This window comes from Canis lupus, chromosome 32, assembly GCF_048164855.1.
Source record: "Canis lupus baileyi chromosome 32, mCanLup2.hap1, whole genome shotgun sequence".
In the NCBI taxonomy this organism is placed as follows: domain Eukaryota; kingdom Metazoa; phylum Chordata; class Mammalia; order Carnivora; family Canidae; genus Canis; species Canis lupus.
In genome coordinates, this window is record NC_132869.1 from 18,417,485 (window position 1) to 18,440,812 (window position 23,328).

General features: G+C 39.2%; 1 protein-coding gene across 4 annotated transcripts in view; it reads right to left on the bottom strand.

The window, feature by feature from the left end:
* Window positions 1-19,512, bottom strand: part of CEP152 (centrosomal protein 152) — an 88,830-nt gene extending 69,318 nt beyond the window's left edge. For 2 of the 4 annotated variants that reach the window (XM_072808378.1, XM_072808376.1), the window contains exons 1-8: window positions 19,366-19,512; window positions 13,827-13,920; window positions 5,114-5,217; window positions 4,825-4,897; window positions 4,465-4,743; window positions 3,323-3,475; window positions 2,483-2,648; window positions 89-229 (exon numbers count right to left, since the gene is read on the bottom strand). In XM_072808378.1, the coding sequence (XP_072664479.1) occupies window positions 89-229; window positions 2,483-2,648; window positions 3,323-3,475; window positions 4,465-4,743; window positions 4,825-4,897; window positions 5,114-5,217; window positions 13,827-13,913 (1,003 nt within the window). In that variant the 5' untranslated portion in view covers window positions 13,914-13,920; window positions 19,366-19,512. The remainder of the gene's footprint in view (window positions 1-88; window positions 230-2,482; window positions 2,649-3,322; window positions 3,476-4,464; window positions 4,744-4,824; window positions 4,898-5,113; window positions 5,218-13,826; window positions 13,921-19,365) is intronic. The other 2 variants (XM_072808379.1, XM_072808377.1) reach the window with 1 other exon arrangement.
* Window positions 19,513-23,328: the final 3,816 nt, after the last annotated feature.

Genomic DNA, 23,328 nt, shown 5'->3' on the forward strand with positions numbered 1-23,328 from the left:
GCTTCATATTTAAAGTGAGGCTATTAGAAAAAGATATCTAGCTCTAGTGTACCTCATAAATGATAGCACCCAACAGGTGTCATCTTACCTTTGATTATTAGAAGCTGGTGATTCAGATATCTAATTTGATGCTCACTTTCACTTAACTTTTCAACTAAATTGTCTAGTTGTCTCTCTTTTGCTTTGTTAAGAACCTGAAGTTGGATAATCTGCATATTTTCTGCAGAATCTGCATTAAAATTAAAGATAATTTATTAGATAAATGTAAAATTGTGGATACAACTCATTATCATGAAATCAATTCAATGGATTGTGACTAGCATTAAAAAGAAGAATATATCAGAGTACATCATGTAGTATGAAAAACGATTATTTTGTGAAACTTTTTAGTTATATATACTTATTTACATAGATAATATTTAAAAAATGTACTTCTTACTGTAGTCACTGTTAGAAAAGTTTAAGTCGTCACTGGTCTAGAGTGTAACTCTGAGTCACTACTATTTTGGCTGAAGATTAGCATTTAACAATAACAGTGGAACAGCATTCAGTGTGCTCATAAAATTGAAAAAAAAATCAGCTTCTATAAAGCCATTTTTAAAGAACATTTCTGGACATTCTTCTCAAAATATTTTATTTTAAACAGGAGTGGGAATTATAGTGCATTCACATTTATGCTAGCACATAACTGCTACATTACCAAATGAATGAATAGATTAATAAAGAATTTTGAGGTCTTCTTTCAGACATGATTAAAGTCATTTTAAGGACCATTTAAAAATGACTGGGGATTAAAAGAAAAAATAATGTGTAGAAGGATAGTGCCTCAACAACAAAATGACAAATATTTTCTTAATTTTCTACTAGAACAATGCTTCTACTTGCTAACAAGCAAAACAATCTTCATTTTTATTTAACAATCTTCATTTTTTAAAAAAGAGATATGGTTAAGACCAAAAGAAACCCTTAGAGACTGAAAATTTTGTTACAAATCAACTTAGAATAGGGCTAGCCCAGGAATGAGCAGCCTATAGGCTACACCTCTCCCCAAAGTCATCTTTTTAAACTACTGTAGCTAAAAAGCTGTAATCACTAAATTCAGCACTATCATGCTATGAAGTTATTTAATTAATTTCCAAATGTCAAATTTAGACAAACATGTAACTTACTTAACCAAAAGATAAATCAACTTGATAAAATTCAGACTGTTAGAGTGACAAGGTTATATACAAAGAAAGGCCAGAAATACAAATGCAACTAACACAATGAAACTGAAAGAGCAAATACCAAGATGTGAGGCCACGAGGTGATGCTTATTTACTCAGTCTAAAACCAGTTATGCCACACAGGCTGGACTTCCTCATCTCATTCCATAAAACCTCTAAACAAAGAGAGGTGACCTCATATTTGCTCTTGATACCTTTGGAGGAAGTGAGGTCTCGCCTCCCCCTATAACTACCCCACAGCCCACGTGTATGATGGAAGCAGTACTCTGAAGTTATAGCATGAAGTCCAGTTTACTTGGTGTAGCCCAGGAAACCCAGAAGAGTCAATGACTTTTCCCCTGCCTCTTAAATGTGAAACAAACAAAAGTCTTGCTGCCACACTCTAGAGTCACACTGGCTCTTCAAAATGCACAATAACTAAAAGTTATTTCACATTCCAGAAAGTGTAACAATAAAAGTTAAATGTATGAAACACTTCATAGGTCAGTCACAGCATAAGTTCTAGCTTTTGGTTTTGGATGTGTCCTCACCTTAAAACTCTAGTAACACTTTTCTCATTCTCATATTTATATATGCACTATATAAAGGAAAATTTTTTTTTTTGGAAATGCCACATGACTAAATTTGAGAAAAAGCTAGTTTAAATTCTGAATATTAAATACTTTATATCAGAGTTGCCCAATTATTACACTAAAAGTCTAAAAATAAAAACTTAAGATAATGGCTGACTTACTAAATTACATATCTACGTAGTAATGAAAAATCCAAGATTGAAGAGAAAATTCTATTTCACTCTCCAAATTAGACTTCAGTAAGAAAAACATGAATCTAATGAAAAATCTTAACCAATTAGAACTGAAATATATCGTTGAGAAGAACATTATTAATGTTTTATTTTTTTATATTAATGATTTATTATGGTAAGTTTCAGATATAAGGTAGAGAGAAGAGCACAATGAACCCCATGGACCCATCACCCAGATTCAATAATTATGAACCTATGGCCAGTCTTGCTTTATCTATATCTCCACCCAACATTTCTTCCAGCAACATATTATTTAAAGTAAATCCAAGACTTCAATCAGTTTACTCATAAATACTTCAGGATCTCTAACAATAAGGGAACTTAAAAAAAAAGAAAATCAACCACAATTCCATTATCATACTTTGAGAAGAAATAACGACTATTGAGTATGTCCAGTGTTCAAAACTCTCCATTTCTGTTATTAAGAAATAAATATAAACTTGATACATACTTCCATTAGCTTCTAAAAATTGTTGTTGCAGGCCTTCAAATGTGTCACTTCCTGCTATCTCCTGGGCTGGTGAGTCATTATTCCGGGCAGAAGACTGATAAGGTTTGTACGTCACTTTATATGGTTCCAAAGCTTGACAACTGGGACCTTGTGATGTAACAAATTGCTATCAAAAGATAATAAATGAAATTGACAATCAGGATTTGGCGTTTTCTTTGAAAATGATCTAAATTAGACACCTCAATTTTGTTATGAAATTTAATTGTGGTACAATCACAAACTTTATACATATAATCTTTGCTTAAAAATGTATCGCTTAGAGTTATTTAACTCTTAATTAAAAGTCTATAAAATATATAATTTTATGTACCTTAATTATACTTCTGAGCATACAATGGGGCCAATTCCATAAATAACACTCAAGAATTCCAAAGATTGTATATAAATATTTAAGAATGATTTAGTTGATGCCAACATCTTGGGAACATAAAAATGTATGTATTAAATAACAAGAATATGTGGTACAAGGCCTCATATGTAATAAATATTCAGTAACATTTGTGGAATAATTAACATTCCACAGAGTTAGAAGAGAAAATGACCACCTTAAAAGGATCAAAAAGTCATCCTGTCATTGGGTGACACAGAATAGCTGTTGGCAAAAAGAGAAAAGCTATTGGCAAAATCGATGTCACTCAGACTAAGAAGCAGCCACCTATATCCTAAAATCTTATAAACTCTCCCAGGATAAGAAATTTTAAAAGTGTTTCTTTCCTTAACATTCATCCTATCTACTGCTGTTAACATCACAAAACAAGTATCAGCTTAAAAGTAGTCAACCTGGGATCCCTGGGTGGCGCAGCGGTTTGGTGCCTGCCTTTGGCCCAGGGCGCGATCCTGGAGACCCGGGATCGAATCCCACGTTGGGCTCCTGGTGCGTGGAGCCTGCTTCTCCCTCTGCCTGTCTCTGCCTCTCTCTCTCTCACTGTGTGCCTATCATAAATAAATAAAAAAATTTAAAAAAAAAAGTAGTCAACCTAGGGCAGCCCTGGTGGCTCAGTAGGTTTAGCACCTGCCTTCAGCCCAGGGCGTGATCCTGGAGACTCGGGATCGAGTCCCATGTCAGGCTCCCTGCATGGAGCCTGCTTCTCCCTCTGCCTGTGTTTCTGCGTCTCTCTCTCTCTCTCTCTCTCTCTCTCTCTCTCTGTGTGTGTGTGTGTCCCTCATGAATAAATAAATAAAATATTAAAAAAAAAAAGTAGTCAACCTAAAATTTGTCATAAAGGTGATAAGCTAGACAAATCAAGATAATAACTAAACGGTGTCATCTACATAGATTTACCACTTTAAAACTATATCAAGAGACCTGAATGTGGGGATCCTGGGGTGGCTCAGTGGTTTAGCGCCTGCCTTCGGCCCAGGGCGTGATCCTGGAGACCCAGGATCGAGTCCCACATCAGGCTCCCTGCATGGAGCCTGCCTCTCCCTCTGCCTGTGTCTCTGCCTGCCTCTCTCGCACGCTCTCTCTCTCTCTCTCTCTCTCTCTCTGTCTTTCATAAATTCATAAATGAATAATTTTTTTTAAAAATCTTAAAAAAAAAAAAAAAAAAAAGGAGACCTGAATGTAGCTTCTCACTGAAGCTTGGTGAAGTGGTAGAAGCCAGAAGCAGCAGCAAGTGAGGATGGTTATTCTCTGGTAAACATAACTTTTGCCATTTAACTGTTTCTATAAAGCCTCTCTTTAAAAACTCTAACTTAAGATCATGATTTCATTAGATTGTAAACAGAAAACAGCATGACTAATTTAACATGAACCTGAATAAAAGCACTCTCAGGGATTTTTGTACTGAAAATAAAGCCTATCTTTGCACTTATGTGCATATTTTAAATATGCACATTTTATGTACATTTTTTAAATATGCACACAAGCAAATACGTGCACACATACACACAAATTTCTGAAAGTCAAATTCTTACAATACCTGGAAATGATTCCTTTGAGGTTCTGAAAATTTAATTACATTGGTTGGTTGACTATTAAATTCCTGCTTCTGACCATTGATAAATGGCCTAAAGTTTTCCGGAAGATGATATAAATCCGTCTGTTCATAATTACTTGGAGGACTATAACCACTCCCGCCTTCATCTCCACCTTCTTTGGGATGGTAGCCAGGATGCTGGTCATCATTTTTACTTTGATTGTCTTCCCAGCCGTTGCTACGTTTCTTTCCAACATATATATCCCGAATCTCATTATAGTCCTATTAGATAACAAGAGTAAAAACAAAGGGACTATGATCCATTCCCACTCTCACCAAAGTCATTACCCACCAGATACTTACATTTACATTTTGAGATTTAGGCAGCACTTGATGCTCATGCCAGTTCATCTCCAACTGCTCAGAGCGATGTAGCCTTGAGAAAAATCAATACTTTAGAGCCTATCACTTATTTGGACATAGATATCACAAAGAACCCAATATTTTAACATGTTTTTCCTCCAATCTTCACCCAAAATTCTAACAATTAGTCTACAATTTTTCAACCATGTACATACATTATTGCTACTGAGAATCAAAAGAAAGAGCATTATAGAATTGCAATGTACAAGAAAAAGCGTTCAGTCCTTACTCTTCGTCTGTGCCATCCTCGCTGCAGTCCGAATAGTGGAGCTCGGGGGAGGACAAGTCATCATCTAGCATATCATGCGGAAGGTCAGTGAGTAACTGCTGCAACTGAGACAGGAAAGTCAGCATCAATATCACCCTGAATGAAACATGAGATGCCGAACCACAGCTGCCTTGCAATGAGTGATTTTGACTTTAGAAGTCAAAGAAGTTCCTAATTTCTCCATTTAATAAATTATTGAAATTCCACATAAATTATGTTCATCATTTCACTTGGGAAACAGGGGAATACACAATATCAGGATTTATATTAGAAGGCTTTTTTTCTACAAATGTCTTAAATACACTTAACATTACAATAGAATTTTAAAACTTCTTTATGGAAACACAGCAAGTTGTGATAATGGTACAATCATAGTATTATGTTATCATGGGGCAGACTGGAGTCTCAGAGTCCTGTCCTGCCAGTAATCAGACCTTGGGGACTTGACAACCACACATCCCCTCGGGGAATCTAAGTAGCCAGCTCTACTGTGCCCAGGTGGTAAGAACAGAAATACCAGCAGCAGGTGGCCAGAAACCCTTAAAAGCTCTAATAATTTGATAGAAACCCTTTGGAGAGTGACTAATTAACAGACTGCCATCTAATTCCAAAGATGAAAAGATACATGATACTCAGCTCTGGTAACACAGTTGAGTAAAAACAGAGCTTTAAGATTCAGTTTTCTACAGAAAATACTCTGAAAAGCATAATTCCAAACCTGACATAAAAGCATTTGACTTCACTCTCCAATTTTTTTTCTAGAAAAAATTTTTCTTTAGCATTCTGCCTATAAAAACTAGATAAATTCACTTAAGTTTCAAGATAAATGGTGATTAAGAGATGAATGAATTGTCTTATTTGTCGACTGTCAGTATCTGTAATGTCTTTCTTCAAGTCCCAATATATTGTCCTACAATGTATAGCAATCAGAAGATTCAAATACTATATTAAACAGAAGAGGGCTGCTTATGACTTCTATTTTTTTTTTAAGATTTATTTATTTATTCATGATAGACAGAGAGAGAGAGAGGCAGAGACACAGGCAGAGGGAGAAGCAGGCTCCATGCTGGGAGCCCGACGCAGGACTTGATCCTGGGACCCCAGGATCACGCCCCAGGCCAAAGGCAGGCGCCAAACCACTGAGCCACCCAGGGATCCCCAGGACTTCTCTTTAAAATTAAGCACTAGTTAAATCAACAAGTTGACTGAGTCCTCCATAGTACATAAATGAACCCTAGAGAATTATGCAATGAGTGAATTTTAAAGATACTAAATACTTTGTAAAACCTTGGGGAAAAAATGAGATGCTCCTTAGTCTATGGCAAGTTATTTTTCTCCATTTTAGAAGAAATGAAATGTAGTATAAAACATTTTTCATTATTATATTTATAATCAAAACCTTATGAAAGAAAATAAGTATGTGAAAAGTTAAATGAAAGTATTACGGGGGCACCTGGATGGCTAGTTGGCTAAATGTCCAACTTTTGATCTGAGCTCAGGTCTTGATCTCAGGGTCATGAGTTCAAACCCTCCATTGCCAGCATGGAGTTTACATGTATATATACACACACAACACACACACACACACATATATATATTAAGAAAGGTCTCAAAGGAATGTTTCAATTGCTAACTGAATTTTGGAGAAGTCAAATTAGGGAATGGAAATGGAGTATGTGAAGAAGGGAGGGAGATACTTCCTTGATCCCACATATATTTCTAATATTCACTGTATTATTTTTTTTAAGTTTTCTCAATCCATTTTGTTCTTTAAAAATGACACAAGAGAGGGATCCCTGGGTGGCGCAGCGGTTTGGCGCCTGCCTTTGGCCCAGGGCGCGATCTTGGAGACCCGGGATCAAATCCCACGTCGGGCTCTCAGTGCATGGAGCCTGCTTCTCCCTCTGCCTATGTCTCTGCCTCTCTCTCTCTCTCTGTGACTATCATAAATAAATAAAAATTTAAAAAAAAATCATTAAAAAAAATGACACAAGAGAACAATATTCCATTCCAATGAAAAGTTAATTTCATCTCAAAATTTATTTGATATTAATATTAATAACTAAGACCTTGATTTATTGGTCACCTGCTCATGCTGGGTAATTGAAAAACCATTTTGAGAATTAGCTATATCAGTCAGACTTAACCCAAAGATATAAAGAATAAGAATCACACAAAAGAATCACTAAAAGCTAACAGAACACATCAACATATTAGTATGCTACATGTGTGCCTCAAGTGAAAGGTAGCAAAGTGATTTGAGAAAGATACAAAATTCACTAAGTAAAAAACATATATAAGGTCTTTCAAAAGTAGTCCAGCCTGTTTTGTCTGTAACTATGCATCACTCCTTTAAGGAAAAAGACCGCCCCCATATACTACACAGAGAAAAATTACAACAAAATAAATTTCTTATGCTTACATCAAGTAAGGACTCCTGTACAGAAAGAATATTTTCTTCTAAGCCTTCAGTGAGGTTCAAGTACATAGCCTTATAATTAAGGAAAACGTTGACAGGGACATCTGTACAGTACATAGTTTCCTCTCACCAGGATAGAAAAAGCTATACAATAACTAAGCAGTTCTTGTAGTTTTGTGATACCACAAAATTAACAAAACTAGCATCCACAGAGGAAAATTAATTTGAGCCTAAGCAGTAAGTTCATCAAAATGCTTCTGGATCCACGGGTGAACTTAACAACTAGCAAAATCATCCCTATAGTGTTTTATAGGGATGACTATAAAATATTTTACATATATGCTAACACTTTGAAAGCGTTTCATTCACCTTCAAAAAATTTTTCCATGAAGTTCTTTGGCATAGCTGGGCCATATTCCTTGGCTTCCGTAACTCTCAAGACAGGGAAAAGCTAAATGAGGTGAGTTCTCCTAATAAGGCCATTCAAGAACAAAATCCCACCCCCCAAGGCTTCCATTCCCAGAACCCAAGTGTGCCCTTCCCATATACATTGTCAAATGGATTTTGGTTTTGGTCACTAAACTTTATAACATAAAACACAGAATTATCAGATCAACCTAGCATGTTACCAAGTCGAGAATTTTATAAACTATAAATTTTCTTCGTTAAAGATCCACTTAGCTACCAAATACAGATTCAAGGGCAAAGAGAACTATCTTTATAAATAATGACATTTAATCCCACTCATTACTTTGAAATTCATCAGATTGCTTTTTGGTCCCAAATGCAATCTTTTCAGTGGGATGTTATTGTGCGTCAACTGAACTTAATAATTTTTTTTTTGAACTTAATAATTAAAGAGATACCTTCCCTACAAAAAAAGATCATTTGCCATTGCTAAGGCTTCCACTGAAATGCAATCTAAACCAATCCATAAACTCCTCTCCCTTTACTACTTCACAGGTTTCTTCTCTAACAAGAAAAAACTGAGGGAATTTTACTCAAAGAATTTCAGCAGCAAAACACTTTGCAATTACCCATGCAGAACATCCAAAACAGCTATGTTTAGGGGGAATGTAAAACAGAGAACATGTAAACCTTTTGTTAGGGTTTTCGATTTAAATTAACGAAACAGACTGTCTTTGGAGACTATGATCTTCAATATTCATGAAAGAAAGAGTTCTGATTACAAACCAGACATATTCTTCCTGCAGAAAAGCAGCATATGGAGTAGCCAACATTCATATGGCTTTTAAACAGGTTAGTTCATAAGTATACCGGAAAGATTCTGATATTTTAAAATATAAATTATTAAATAATGCTTTTGGGAATATACAGTAAATAGAATCTTCATTTTAACCTAAGAGCCAAGTTCAAAACATCCTTGGAAAGGCTCAATACGGGAATGAGAAAGGGCCAAATAACTTGGCAGCTAGAGCCTTAGTTTATGAATTATACTACATGAGGAATTTTTTTTTTAAATCCATTCCATTAGTAAGCTACATTTTATGTTAGTGGGGAAAACTCCGTCTAGATTACCATATCTGAAAAAAGAAATACAGCAGCATTTGTTAGACAATATCAGCCCCACAAATGACACAGTACTTTAGGCCTGGAAGGAACACTGGAGCTCCTCCAAGCCAAATCTCTCCTTCTAAAGGGTTTGAACAAACCAAGGCCCAGAGGAGGGGAAGGGCATGCCCACAAAAGTGAGAGTTACAGCCCCAGAGCTGGCACCAGAACCTGTATCTCTCTATTTCCACTCCAATTTTCTTCTACATGACATTCCGTTGGTCACCAGAAGTCACTTATTTCTACCTGTTTGTATACAATCAAGCTATAGTCTGCCAGTCACGTTTTTGTTCCCATTGTGACAGTCCCTGAAAAACACCTGTATGTTTTGAGAAATATCCAAAGAAACAATCCAGATGAAGTATAAGAAATTGCTAAAGAAAAACATCAACCATATGAATACTCAACCATTTGTTCCTTTTTCTCAGGTGATAACAAGAAAAGGCCACTAAATAAGTTAAATAATATAAAATGTAAACAAATACTAGCTTCATAACTCCCTCTAGTGGGGACAAAATGCCCATCTTTCTATAATTACATCAAACAAGGCAATTAAAAAGTAGAAGAAAGGCTATGCAGTAGAAACCCTACCTTTTTAAAATATAGGATTTCAAGCTCAGATGTGCTTTATTATTCTATTAGAGAAGCACCAATATAAAAACCAAATGGACTCAAACCAGCATGGCCAGGTGTGAGTTTCTCTCTGCCATCTGCTTCTAAACCACCTACATTTCTACTCAGGATCATTTTTCAGACTTCAAATTAATCATTACTAAATGAACCATCATCAGCAAGTCTCATTTTGACATTGCAGATTACTAGTACTTTTGCCCCAAAACACCAGCTCCAAAATACATGCATACATACATAGAGTCAAGCAATAATCACAGAGCTGTTTTTGGTGACACTGCAGAAAGTACATGTATACTCCAGCAAACTGTGAGATCCCCAAAGGACAATCTACCCTAACCTATGGGTGTACCAATAACTTTGGAGCCTGTAACCACTCCTATCACAACAGTAACAACTATAGGTCTCTAACATTCCACAATGAAATGACAAAGCACACTGACTTAAGTGAAAAGTATTTTGAAAAAAATCACATTGTTACATTATGAATGAGTTAATAGAAGAACTTTTGAATTCCTCTTTCCTGGGACAGCTTTTTTTTTTTAATATAAATTTATTTTTTATTGGTGTTCAATTTGCCAACATATAGAATAACACCCAGTGCTCATCCCGTCAAGTTCCTGGGCCAGCTTTATAAGTAAAAGTTTGCCTAGAATACTTTGGATGAGGTCTACTTAGTAGCAAAGACAACTACATCCATAATTCTTAAATGGTACAGCAAGAAAGTAAAGGGCTCCAATAAGCTGCAAGGAATATGGGTGATATAAATACTAACTGATGTAACAGCCTATCTCTATGGTATCCTCACCCTTGCTCATCTGCACCCTAATCTGCTGTTTACTGCGTAGAAGATTGAGTTTTGGGTTTAACATGGGGTGAGGCTGTGGATTATGCACCTCTCTGCTATGCCTTGGCCCACAGTGAGCAAACTTTTACCATTAAAGAACTGGTACTTTAGAAATGATTATAGTACCTCACTTTTCTGCAAAACTCTTTATTTTTTTTCAAAATACGGGTCTCATCATGTGGTTTGAGATTCCACTGGTCTAAATGTCCTCTGAATATTGAAACACTCTAAAAAATGAAGTGATTATTCCTTTTCTGAAGATTAAATGCAAATGTACCTTCTCCCTTCACTCTTCTAAGCAAACAATGGCTTGAACGGAAATGGAAAAGGCAAGATCATAGAGCTCCTACTGGGATGGCATGGAAGTTGGAACTTGACTGTGGCTTATTCACTGATTTAAGGATAAGTGTAGACAAAATCTCAATTGCCCCAAAGTACCCAAATTAAGCTCAGCAACTGGCCATTCATACCAGAGGGTCAAAATCAGGATTACTCTACCATTTACAGAGAGAGGAGGGATCCCTGGGTGGCGCAGCGGTTTAGCGCCTGCCTTTGGCCCAGGGCGCGATCCTGGAGACCCAGGATCGAATCCCACGTCGGGCTCCTGGTGCATGGAGCCTGCTTCTCCCTCTGCCTATGTCTCTGCCTCTCTCTCTCTCTCTCTGTGACTATCATAAATAAATAAAAATTAAAAAAAAAAAAAAAAAAAAGAGAGAGGATCTCACAAATCCTTAGTAGGGGAGACTATGAGTCAGATATGGTCCACTTGGCCCTACAGTACATCCTCAGGGATACAGACATTCCCCCTACATATGTGAACTGACTACCAAGTGATTCACTAAGTAGAGAAAGCAATATGCATTAGCCCTCTACTAACACTTATAAGCCAGCTGTTGATTCCAAAACTACCAACCAGGGAACAGGAAAAGACCACTCTTTTCTTTAACCCCGCAAGGCTGTGAAATGTTTTTCTATAGTAGGTTTAGACAGGTCAATCAGAGGAGATTGAAATAGCCTCTGGATATGCAAACAAACCTAGGTTTGATTAACCAATTTGTCATTTTAACTTGCAGTGATGATATATACAAAACTGAATTTTTATGAATAATCCTGAATTTTGTTGGTGAAAATCTGAAACCATCTAGCCTCTGATCTTACTTCTTCCCTTGCAGCAATTAGGAAAAAAAAAAAAAGGCAAAAACACTTATTACCATGAAACATAATCATCATGTCAGAGTCAGGTTGGCTAATATGGTCTTTTCTTCTACTTTGCTAGAAACACTCATTCTTAGATATTTTTACTTCTTGAGAGCTCTTTGTCCTCTGGAAATTCCCTATCCCAGTTTAAAACCTATCAAGAAGTGATCCCTAGGGCTATTTTCTATATACCTAGAATTAATTGCCTCTTTAACTAATGTCCCCCTTAAAACTTTCACCACACAATACACCTCTAATTAGTTCCCTCTAATACCCTAACCATCTCTCTAATATCTTTTCCAATGAAAAATCACCTGTCAGATTGTTTTTTCTTCTTCTTTAAAGTCAACTATAATAATTACTTAAACTGATCCCCTCAAGAATCCCAGTAGCTAAATTCCAGCAAACTATCCAAAGCCATCAGGGGTCATGAAGACCTCGTGCTGTGAGTTCACAAAGTAATAGAAAATCCTCACCCCCATCCTTGCCACAACAATTGTGGTGAAGGACCCTGTCAAAAATCTAGAAACCCCGGTCGGGGTCAGACTCCAATGCCCTCAGCGGCCTGGCAGAGAATTTACAAGAGCGTAGCTGGCAAGTCCAAGTGAATCAGCCCATGTGGTGTGAGAGGACCATGGCCAGCTGGGGATGGACAGCCACTGCTCAGATTCAGCCTGCCTGCTGCCATGTGCATATGTGGCCAGGGCTTAGGACCTTTCCAGACAAGCCAGAAATTCTGAGTTGTTACATGAAATTTTCCAAACTTTAAATATAGATTGAACTTTTAAAAACACTGCACAACCAAACAAGACAAAATGTCTATGGACAAAAATCCACTGAGCTGCCAGTTTTCTATCTCTACCCTAACTCTACTGCCAACTACATGGGCAAATGATCATATTCTTTGCTTCTTCTTAATACTAGTCCACAGTAACTATTAAAAAGGATTGTTTTACATATTAGAAAATGGATCATATCAAGCATAGCCTCAATACAAAAGAAGCTTATTATCATAGTCAATCAAGAAATTTATCTCAAACTAAAAACAATCCTAATAAATTGACTTTCACCAACTGCTACTACTACTGCTGCCACCATTTACTGAACATTACTATGTGCCAGGAATTCTGTTAAACTCGTAGATGTATATAAAATATAATCTCCTCCTCTTAGTCCTTTTCTCCTTGAGTCTATTCACCACACAGCATACAGTAAGATCTTTATATACATGATCAGGTAACACTTCCCTGCTTAAAATCCTCCCCTGACTTCCATTTTCTCCTGGAATAAAATACAAACAACTTACCATGACATACGATTTGGCTCTAGCCAACCTCTTTAGCCTGTTTCCACACTCATTCCTTGGTTACCCAATCCCCATATCACTGCCTTCTGGTTGTTCTGCAAATATACAAGGTCTCTTCCAACTTGTATGCTTTACACTTGTTGCATGTCTTGGCCGAGAATATTCTTCCTCAGGCTTCTGCACTGGCTGTTCCTTCTCATGAGTCAGAGTCTAAGCTCAGGCATTTCCCCCTCCAAAGGACCTTCTTTTATCAGTGCCCTACCAGTTACTTTAATTTCATTCTATTTTGTTCCCTTATCATTTATCAGTGCTAAATTATCACTCACTCAAATTATTTTATTCATTGGTTTACTTGCTTATTGCCTGCCTCCACAAGGATGTAAGATACCTGAAGCAAAGAACCTTGCTGGACTTGTTCAAGGCAAAGTTCCAGGCAACCAGAAACAAGGTCTCTGCCTCCAAAGCCAACCACTACCTCCTAAATGAAAAGATCTTAAAGAATCTAACCATTTACTGCATTTTAGTCTTGTTTCAAAAAAGGAAACATTCCACTCAACCACATTTTAAAAGTTCAAATACTGATCAAGTTTTAGGAGGTGACAAAAAAATTCTAAATCCCTTCAAAATGACACAAGATGGTATCATTTTGATCAGGATAAAAACTTCAAGATTGGGTTTAGAGTCTTTTTTCTGAGTAACTTACCTCTTTCTCCCTTTCATAATCTTCTTTGTCATACTCTTCATCTTCATTTTGTGTCTGCAGTGCCACACTGCCAAAATCTAATGACATGGTCTTCCTGTGGAAAGAGGAAGATGCTTGATTCCTAAATATCCCATAAAATCTCCCCAGACCAAACTACACAAGAGATGCCATATGCAAAAAAGACAACAGCAGCCAGGGAAAAGATATATGTAACTCATGCATGACAAATGGTTACTATTCCAAATATAAAGACAGTGCTTACAAATCAATGTGATTTACAGAAAAATAGCCGTATGACATTAATTCATAGAAAAGAAAAATGAACCGAGGTGGCTTAGTAGGTCAAGGGACTGCCTTTGGCTCAGGTCATGATGCCAAGACCCTGGGATCCAGCCCTGTGCTCCCAGCTCCCTGCTCAACAGGGAACCTGCTTCTTCCTCTCCCCACACCAAACCCCCCACCCCATACTTGTGCGCTCTCTCTCTCTCTCTCAAATAAATAAATAAAATCTTAAAAAAAGAAAACTGCAAAAAGCTAATAAACCTGTGACTAGACCTTTCTCATGGTCTGGAACATATAACTTAAAACAGGAAGATTTTTTGTTCACACACAAAAAATAAGATAATAAATTAGAAATATTCCAAGACAAAAATTTTAAGAATATGCTCAAAGTTACTAAGTTGGTTTATTAAATATCGCAAAGGGAGCATCCTCCACAATTTGTTTCATCCTTTGAATATCACAAATCCAAATGTCATGTTTCACAAAAAGAAAGCCACTAAATCCTGAGTTAATGACTGCCACCCAAAAACCATTTACCATTGGTAAACTGTGTAGCATACAACAAAAATATCGCTGTTAGACGTCCTGCTCTTTGGCTTGATAAAATCAGGTTGTAGCAAAAAAAAAATACTGAGGAAAAACAGAAGTGAAGACTGTGAAGCTGTACCACTGTAGAGTTCCAATTCCAAAAGCAACAGCAAAAACCTCTCTGCAGAATGGCTACTGCTGAGGCAGAAGCAGCAGCAGCAGCAGGAGGTGGGTTTTCAAGTACTTACAGTCAAGAGCCTGCTGATGATTTGAATTATACTTAGGAATGGTGGCTACACAGACTACCCAGAATTTCAAAGGTCCAAAGAATCCCAACAAAAAAGGAGGCAGGCGTCATCAATTACCCAGCCTAATACTGCCTTCCATTCACTCCGCTCTTCTGCATGCCAGGGAAATGCACTTTGATGTGAGCCTGAGCCACAATTCATTCACTGCACTTTCCAGACTCTAAAACGATATTAAACTGGAAATGAATTGAGAAGCATAGGCCCAGGAATTCAAATACATTTTACCATAAAGAACTTAGCTCCTTCATGTTAACAGTTGAGAACTATGATCACAAACTTTTCGGTAAGGCAATAGCTCTACAAGCAAAAGATATTCCACTTCATCAGACCTAGCGCACCTCTGATTATATGACACCGTTCCATTTGTACCACTAAGAAAAAGATGTGGCCAATTAAATTATGACACATCATTAATTTTAAACTGCAGCCTGACTTTGCAGATATTAAAATTTGAAAAGAAAATGTGTACTTTAGAATGGATGAAATAGGGCATTACAGACTAACACAAATATGAATTTTAATGTTGAAAATCCCCATACAATGAGTTTCTGTTTTTCAAAGACTAACTTATGTTTCTTGTCCCAACTGTAATTTTCAGTCCACCTTCTTTATCCCTCCCTCTCTGGTTCCTACACCCAGACCATCCCTTTCGACTGATCAAATCAAACCCCTTACATCAACTAGCTTCTGTTTCTTAGACCAGACCTGCTCCTTTCTATTCTTGTGCCAGAGCTAAGAGGAGGAAGGGAAATGTGCATTTTTTCACTAAGAGGGAAAATACGAAAATTTAAGGAATCTAAACCTCATCTCCACCCAACCGCTAAAAGAACCTTTTTGTACACCTGCATAAGTTAGAGACCTGAATGTAAAGAGCCTATAACATAGCTGAAATGGTAAGGGAAAAATACACAAGCTCATGTCTCTAGGGTTTTTTCATTACTGCAAGTGAACATGAAGTCTACAGAATTCAACAAATAATGAAAATACTAGGCCATTGAAATCCTGGCTCCTTTAAAGAAATTAGATTAAATTGGACCTTAAGGACAACCCTGAATTCTCCAGGCAGAAATCATCTTTCCTCCTTCTGATATTTATAGTATTCTCCACCTCTTCTTGTATTTTATAGTTAAAGCCAAAATATTGATTTGGGTTAATTTCTCCTGTATTAGACAAAAGAAAGGAGAGGTTTTCTTTTTTCAATCCTTCACTAGCATGCCATCAATTCCTGTTGAATATTGAAAAAGAACATCAAGTTTTACAACAGCCTATTGCTAAATACAGCTATTTTAAATAAAGAGCTACTTTTTCTCAGAGAACAGTGAATTCTGCAAAGTATTTTCAAGTGAAGAAAATATAAGAGACCAAAGTGTATCTCTTTCCAATGGCTTTTTAATCCAAACTATGTCATTAAATAAATATCTGCAAATATCTGGAAAGACCAAAATCTCTCCAGACTGGAGAAGAAAAGATACAAATAAGTTTTTCTTCTCAAAAGTGCAAACTACTGGAGACCTTAAGAAACTATTTCAGCATAAAGAGAAATCAGATAAACTTACTGTGGATAAATAATCAGCATTTTAACTAAAATTTAAAATAAAAGCTAATGCTTTTCCACAATTTATTAATCACTACTAATTACCACTGTTATCAGAGACTTTACTGTAATAGAACAATAAAAGAAACTTTTTTTTTTAAGATTTTATTTATTCATAGAGACAGAGAGAGAGAGAGGCAGAGACACAGGCAGAGGGAGAAGCAGGCATCATACAGAGAGCCCGATGTGGGACTCGATCCAGGGTCTCCAGGATCACGCCCTGGGCTGCAGGCGGCGCTAAACCGCTGTGCCACCGGGGCTGCCCTAAAAGAAACTTTTTTAGAAGAAAAAAAATAATAGTAAGACAGTAAACCCAGAAACCATAAAGGAAAAACTTGACAGAAACTTAACCACAAAAAATAAATTCTTTATATGGTAAAAGAGACCTCATTGACAAGTCAGATATTATGTATGAAAAAAAAAAACACTAACAAAGTTGAGAGATAAAATAATAGTAATGTATCATAAGAAAAATATTCGCAAAATAAATAAAAAGAAAAAAATATTTGCAATACACATGACAAAAATCCCAATATACAACTTTCAAAAAGAAATGAGAAAGAGACAACCCAATTTAAAATGGGCAACCAACACAATTCATTTTTTAAAATAAGTGTTAAATGTTCAATTAACTTAGAAGATGTGTAAGTCATGAAGAATGCAGTGTTATTTAAACACTGAAATGATTTCCAACCGCTAAATTTAAAAAGAAAAAAAGGTTAATAACACTTAGTGGTGGCTATTTTGTAGAAAACAGGTAACCTCAGGAATTGCTGCTGAGAAGCATGAATTGCAAAAACCATCCTGAAAATTACCATATTAATGTATTGAAAAAGAACATTTGTCATAGTAAAAGTACTTTTGAATGAATTTGGTGATACTATACTATTAATAGAAATACTGATGTACTTCTTTGATAACTGATCAATAATCAAGATGAAGGATAAGTGTACTATATACTTTTTAAAAAATAGTTAATACTTTCTTCCCAAATAACTTTTTCTGAACCAATTTATAAGACTATGTTCTTTTTTTCTTTTTAAACACTGAGATCAGAAGGACTCCATCTCAGTACTCGTTTTGTAGTTACTGGCTACATTTTCTTTGCCTTTCTTGCCGTGAGAGGGAAAACCAATGAGTGTCTTGGGAGGACAAAATATCAAAAACCAAAAACACTGTTTTCATGGCATCCAAAAACCTGTAAGCTCTCTGAAGGCAGAATTAAAATGCATGTCCCCCACGTGTTGCACATAGCAAGCACATAATAAATATTTGTTGAATATGATACATTCATGGGGCCCTATAGGATTCAATATTTCAATAAAACTTTCCCGGGCACCCACTTTATAACCTAGATGACATGTTATCAGCCTTCGAGAAACAATGATATAAATTAATAGTTACCATAATACATTGTAATAAGCTCTGTAATAGAGGAAAGTATAAAGCATAAATTAGCTCTGACTAAAAAGAAAGGGCAGCTGAGAGAAGTTTCACAGAAAGAAAAGGCTTTTGGTTACAAGGGACACAATACTGCAGAAAGTGCTCAATTCTAGCTCTCTACTTATCAGCTGTGCAAGCCTAAGGAGGTGGCTTCCATTTTCTTATGAATACAATGGGGGTAAAAAGAGTACCTACCTCAAAGACTGGTTATGAAGATTCACAAGATAATGAATATAGAGTGCTTAGTACTAAGTACCAATCGATACATTTTAGTTTTTGTTATTATTATAGCATTCCTACCAATGAAGAGCCTGCAGCTACAAAAGAGGTCAAAACAAAGAGGATTCAGTACATCCGAGAAAGGTGAATATGCAGCAGGTAGGAAACCTTACTTCGACTAATGCAACCTTTTCTAGGATGAAAATGCCACCTCCTTCAAGACGCCCTCCTTATCGTGTTGCCCCAGGAATTAGCCAGTTTCTTGCACTCTCAGGCTATATTTCTTACACTTTTCTTAAGCCTTCAATTTCAGCCTCTCACTCACTTAGTTGGGTGCATTTACATATCCAGGGAGTGCATATAAAGTGCCACGCGTTGTGAAGCATATGGTGAAATTCGGCTTAAATCAAAGGCCAAGTGCCACAGCGGGGGGTGGGGGTGGGGGTCGGGGATGGTGTATACACGCCCTAGGAAATTCTACTTACTTGCTTACAGCCTAGCTTCCCTCCCAGAATGAAAACAGCCAGGACACTGTCTGAGACTTGCAACGCCGGGCTTGAAAGGCCTGGTCGCTTATTCAATGATCTACCAGGCACTTGTCCAAGATTTACAAAGTTTCACAGGACTTCGCAGAGGAAAAGACAACAGACGTGTAAAGGAGTGATGGCAACGGTCTGCGGTCAGCCACAGGACAGCAGCCTGGGCGAGGTGCTGACCCCGACTCAAGGTGCGGGAGGAAGGCGGCGGGAGGCAGCCGCGGGCTGCAGGGGTGCGCGCCGAGGAACCCGGGCCGGCGTCAAGCACAGCACCGCGAGCGCGAACCGCGACGACGAAGCTGCAGCCTGCGGGCGCGGGGCCGGGGCCGGCTGCGGCCGCCACGCGTGGATCCCCGCTGTGAGCCACCACGGGGCTCCCCAGGACGCCGACCCCCGAGGCGCGGAGGGGCTCCCACCCGTCCCTTAGCACTGAGCGGAAACCTGGGGTCTCGCTGACTCTTCCAAGCCCAAGCCTGAGTCCCGCAGCCCGCGGACAGTCAGTCCACCGCCGCGGGGTGGAGGAGGGGGCGGCTCAGCCCCGGGACGCCACGGCCGGAATGCCCAGGGCCCCGCACCTTCTCCAGCCCCAGCTCCAAGAATTTACTTTCGCTCCGAGAAGCGAAACTCACCGGCGGCCGCGACGCTGTCACCACGGGGAAACCCTGCCCCCGCCGGAGACCGACTCCTAACAACCCCCCTTGCCGGGGTCTCTAACCCGCTAGCGCCTTCCTCGTCACAACCGAACCCAGGGGCGCGGGGCCGTTGATGAGCAGCCGCCTCCTCCAATCGGCGGCTAGAGGCTGGCCCGGTGGGCGGGGCCGTGCCTGCCCGAGCCTGGGCGCGGAGGCGGAGGTCTCCGCCCCCCCCAAGCTTGCTTGAGAATTCCGCCCGCGGTAGCGACCGTACGGCTGTTTAAAAGCGGGCGCCAGAGGTGGCGGGAAGGCCCTCCCGTGCGCCCATTGGTGAGTTAGCGAGCCAATTACGAAAGGGTTGGCTCTAGAGGGGGCGGGCTTACGGTTGCTTAGCGACGCCGAGCGCCAGGGTTTGGGCCTTCGGTCTCGACGGCGGGGGGGCCCCTTGCTGCCTCCTGCACCTGCTGGTACCCCCGGGGCCCCCTCGCCCCGCGCCTTCCACTCCTAAACCTCAGGTCTCGGCCGCAGCACACAGAATCCCTCACATTCCCCACCGAATCCTTTCCCTTAAAGGTTTTTGCACTCGCCCCTTTGATTCTATAAGGTTCCTGCTTCCCCATCACCTAAACACGCTTAGGTGTAGTTTTATTTTGTCTTCTTGCTTACTGGGTCCTGCCTCGTTTGAATTTGTGTTTTCTTGCATTACCCATGAGATGGCACATTTCCCCCACGTGTCTATTCACGTCTTGAATTTCCCCCAGGTGTGAATGTTCTTGTCACTTTAGGTATACGTTAGCCTGTCCTTTAGGAAAGGGCTGCCTAGTGTAGACTAAAGCCCGTTCTGTATCCACCTTCCAACTTAAAAGGCTTTCAGTGGATATCAAGGAGTTGGTAGCACTAGGTTCGCATTTCTTTTTAACACTTTCCCATATATACGAGAAAACCTTACCCATACAGTATGGAGCAAAATGGTTGTTTAAGGCTCTTCATAATCCGTCTAGTTTTCTTTTGCTACCTCACCATCCAACTCCTGTGATGCCTACACTGATCCCTGTAACCCCATTGACTAGCATAAGGGTACATATGCCACATAATAGGTACTCACTCAATCCTTAGCAATAAGTGTCTGAAATTACTGGCTGAGCTTCCTATGGTTCTCAGAGTGCTTTCGTTTAGCTCAAATTCTTTCTTTCTTTTTTTAAAAGATTTTATTTATTTATTCATGAGAGACACCCGCAGAGGGAGAAGCAGGTTCCATGCAGGCAGCCTGATGCGAGACTTGATCTGGGGACCCTGGTATCACACCCTGAGCTGAAGGCAGACACTCGACCGCTGAGCCACCCAGGCGCCCCTTTTTTTTTTCACCTTCATTGCCCTATCTTACTTATCTACTCAGTCTTCAAGATAGATGAGCAATTCCTCATCTATCTTGACATGTGTCTTTCATTTATCTTGACATGCCTTTCATGACACACTTGTCCCCCTTGACAGAAATGATGCTCCATCTGTACACATTATACATATCTTATCATGTTTATTATCTTCTATAATTAGCTGTGTGTCTGTTTTACTCAGTTCAATGTTAATAACTTGAGGTACTTACATTACTTCTTGGATATCAAGCATGTTTCATGGTCCCTCATAGGCACTTAAAAATTTTTGTTAAATGAGTAAATGAATGAACAAATAAATGATGACTTCTGTGCCAGAAAAAATGTAAATAAAAGGCATTCAGGTAAATGGCAGTTGTTAACCTGAGCCAAGGTATCTGTTAGTGGGAACTAGGCTTGGGTGAAGATGGAATGCTATAGCAAGGATGCTAAGTGATTCCTGTTTCTTTTCTTATAAAAAAAAAAGAAAAGAAAACTTTACTTATTCATGATAGAGGGGGGCGGGGGCGCAGAGGGAGAAGCAGGCTCTGTGCAGGGAGCCTGACGTGGGTGGGACTTGATCCCGGATTTCCAGGATCACCCCCCCCCACCCCCCCCCCACCCCCACCCCCCCCACCCCCGGGGCCAAAGGCGTTGCTAAACCGCTGAGCCACCCGGGCTGCCGGGCTGCCGCCGCGGGTGATTCCTGTTTCTTACAGTGATGAACACATAAAAGATATAAGGGGGAAAGCACATGAGGTGACAATGTTTATAATCCCTTACCTAGTGCTTTAGAATTTGAGTTCTTTCACAGACACTAGCTCATGTCCTTACAACAAACTTATGAGGGGCTAGGACAGGTATTCATATCCCATTTTACCACAGAAGAAACTGAGAAAAAAAATTAAGTGACTTGTCCAAGGCTACACAGCTAATGCAAGACAGAAAGGATCTGAGCACATTTCCTTTATCTCCAAATCCAGAGCTATTTATATTTAATATTATATGTAAGTGAGAGTTAAACATGTATGTCACAAAAGATGAAAAGTAAAGAATAAATCAGAGCCTCAGAGCCCCCTTGCCTCTAAAAATGGATTTGGGTGAAGTTATGGGTATAATCAATGAAATTTTCTTGACTGCCTATCCTGTTTAATTCCTGGCCTAGGTGCTTGAATATAAAATGTGAGGCAGGACCCCACCCTCGAGATACTCATACTCTTTGACAGTGCAAAATACATAAGAAGACAAATACACACACGCACATACACAAACCCACAAAATAATAGTTTACTACATGCAATGTAAGAATGGGTGTGTTCTGAGGGAAAGTGATCATCTAGGAAAGGATCTATCAGACAAACTTCTTGGAGGAAGAGGAAAAGAGAGTCAACAGGAAGGTTGTTAGCATGAGTGATTGCAATGTGAAACCAGACCAGCAAAAATAAAAGATCCTTATATTTATGGGGCACCTGGGTGGCTCAGGTCATGATCACAGGGTCCTGAGATTCAAGCCCCACCTTCGGGCTCCCTCCTCAGTGAAGAGTCTATTTGTCTCCCTCTTCCTCCCCCTTCCCTCTCCTCCTCTCCCTGTGCTCTCTCCCTCTCTCTGTCTCGCTCTCTCAAATAAATAATGTTTTTTAAAAAAAGGGTTCTTATATTTAGACCTAAGAGTGGAGAAGCGGACCAGAAGGAGGCAGCCAGTGGGAGAGCTCAATGCCTAAAGAAATGGGAAAGACATGCTACAAAAGTAAGGTATGGTATACACAAGGAATGAACATGTCCAGAGAAATGCAAGTAGACAAAGTCAATCAGGAGTAATAAAAATAAATGTGGGGTAAGAGAAAAGCTGCCAAAGGTCTTACATGCTGGATTAGAGATTATTTCTGGAATGTTGGGTCATTTGCATTTTCTAAACAGACACACCTGTGAGCTGGGAGGGACGCTACCTCTACCAGACTTGTTTACATTTCAAGGGGAAGTGTCTTTTTTTTTTTTTTTTTTAAGATTTTATTTATTTATTCATGAGAGGCACAGAGAGAGAGGCAGAGACACAGGCAGTGGGAGAAGCAGGCTCCATGCAGGGAGCCTGATACGTACTTGATCCCTGGACTGGAATCACATCCTGAGCAAAGGCAGACACTCAACTGCTGAGCCACCCAGGAGTCCCCGAAGTGCCATGTTGTTGATGGGATATGGTCCTTCCCAGGCGGCCCGGGTGGCTCAGCGGTTTAGCGCCGCCTTCAGCCCAGGGCGTGATCTGGGAGACCCGTGATTGGATGAGTCCCGCGTCAGGCTCCCTGCATGGAGCCTGTCTCTCTCTCTCTCTCTCTCTCTCTCTCTCATAAATAAATAAAATCTTAAAAAAAAAAAAAAAAAAAGAGATGTGGTCTTTCCCATTCAGAAGATATCTAAAGGTAGAGCTAAACCATCATCCCTCCCTTTTCCTACCTTCTTCTTGGGGTCAAAGGTATTAGGTCAAAGCAAAGCCATCATGAAATAAAGAGCACTATCCTTAAAAGAGCCCTGAACTTAAAGATTTGAGTTCAAGTTCCTACCCACTAGCTTTTATTCAACAGTTTAACCCCTCTGA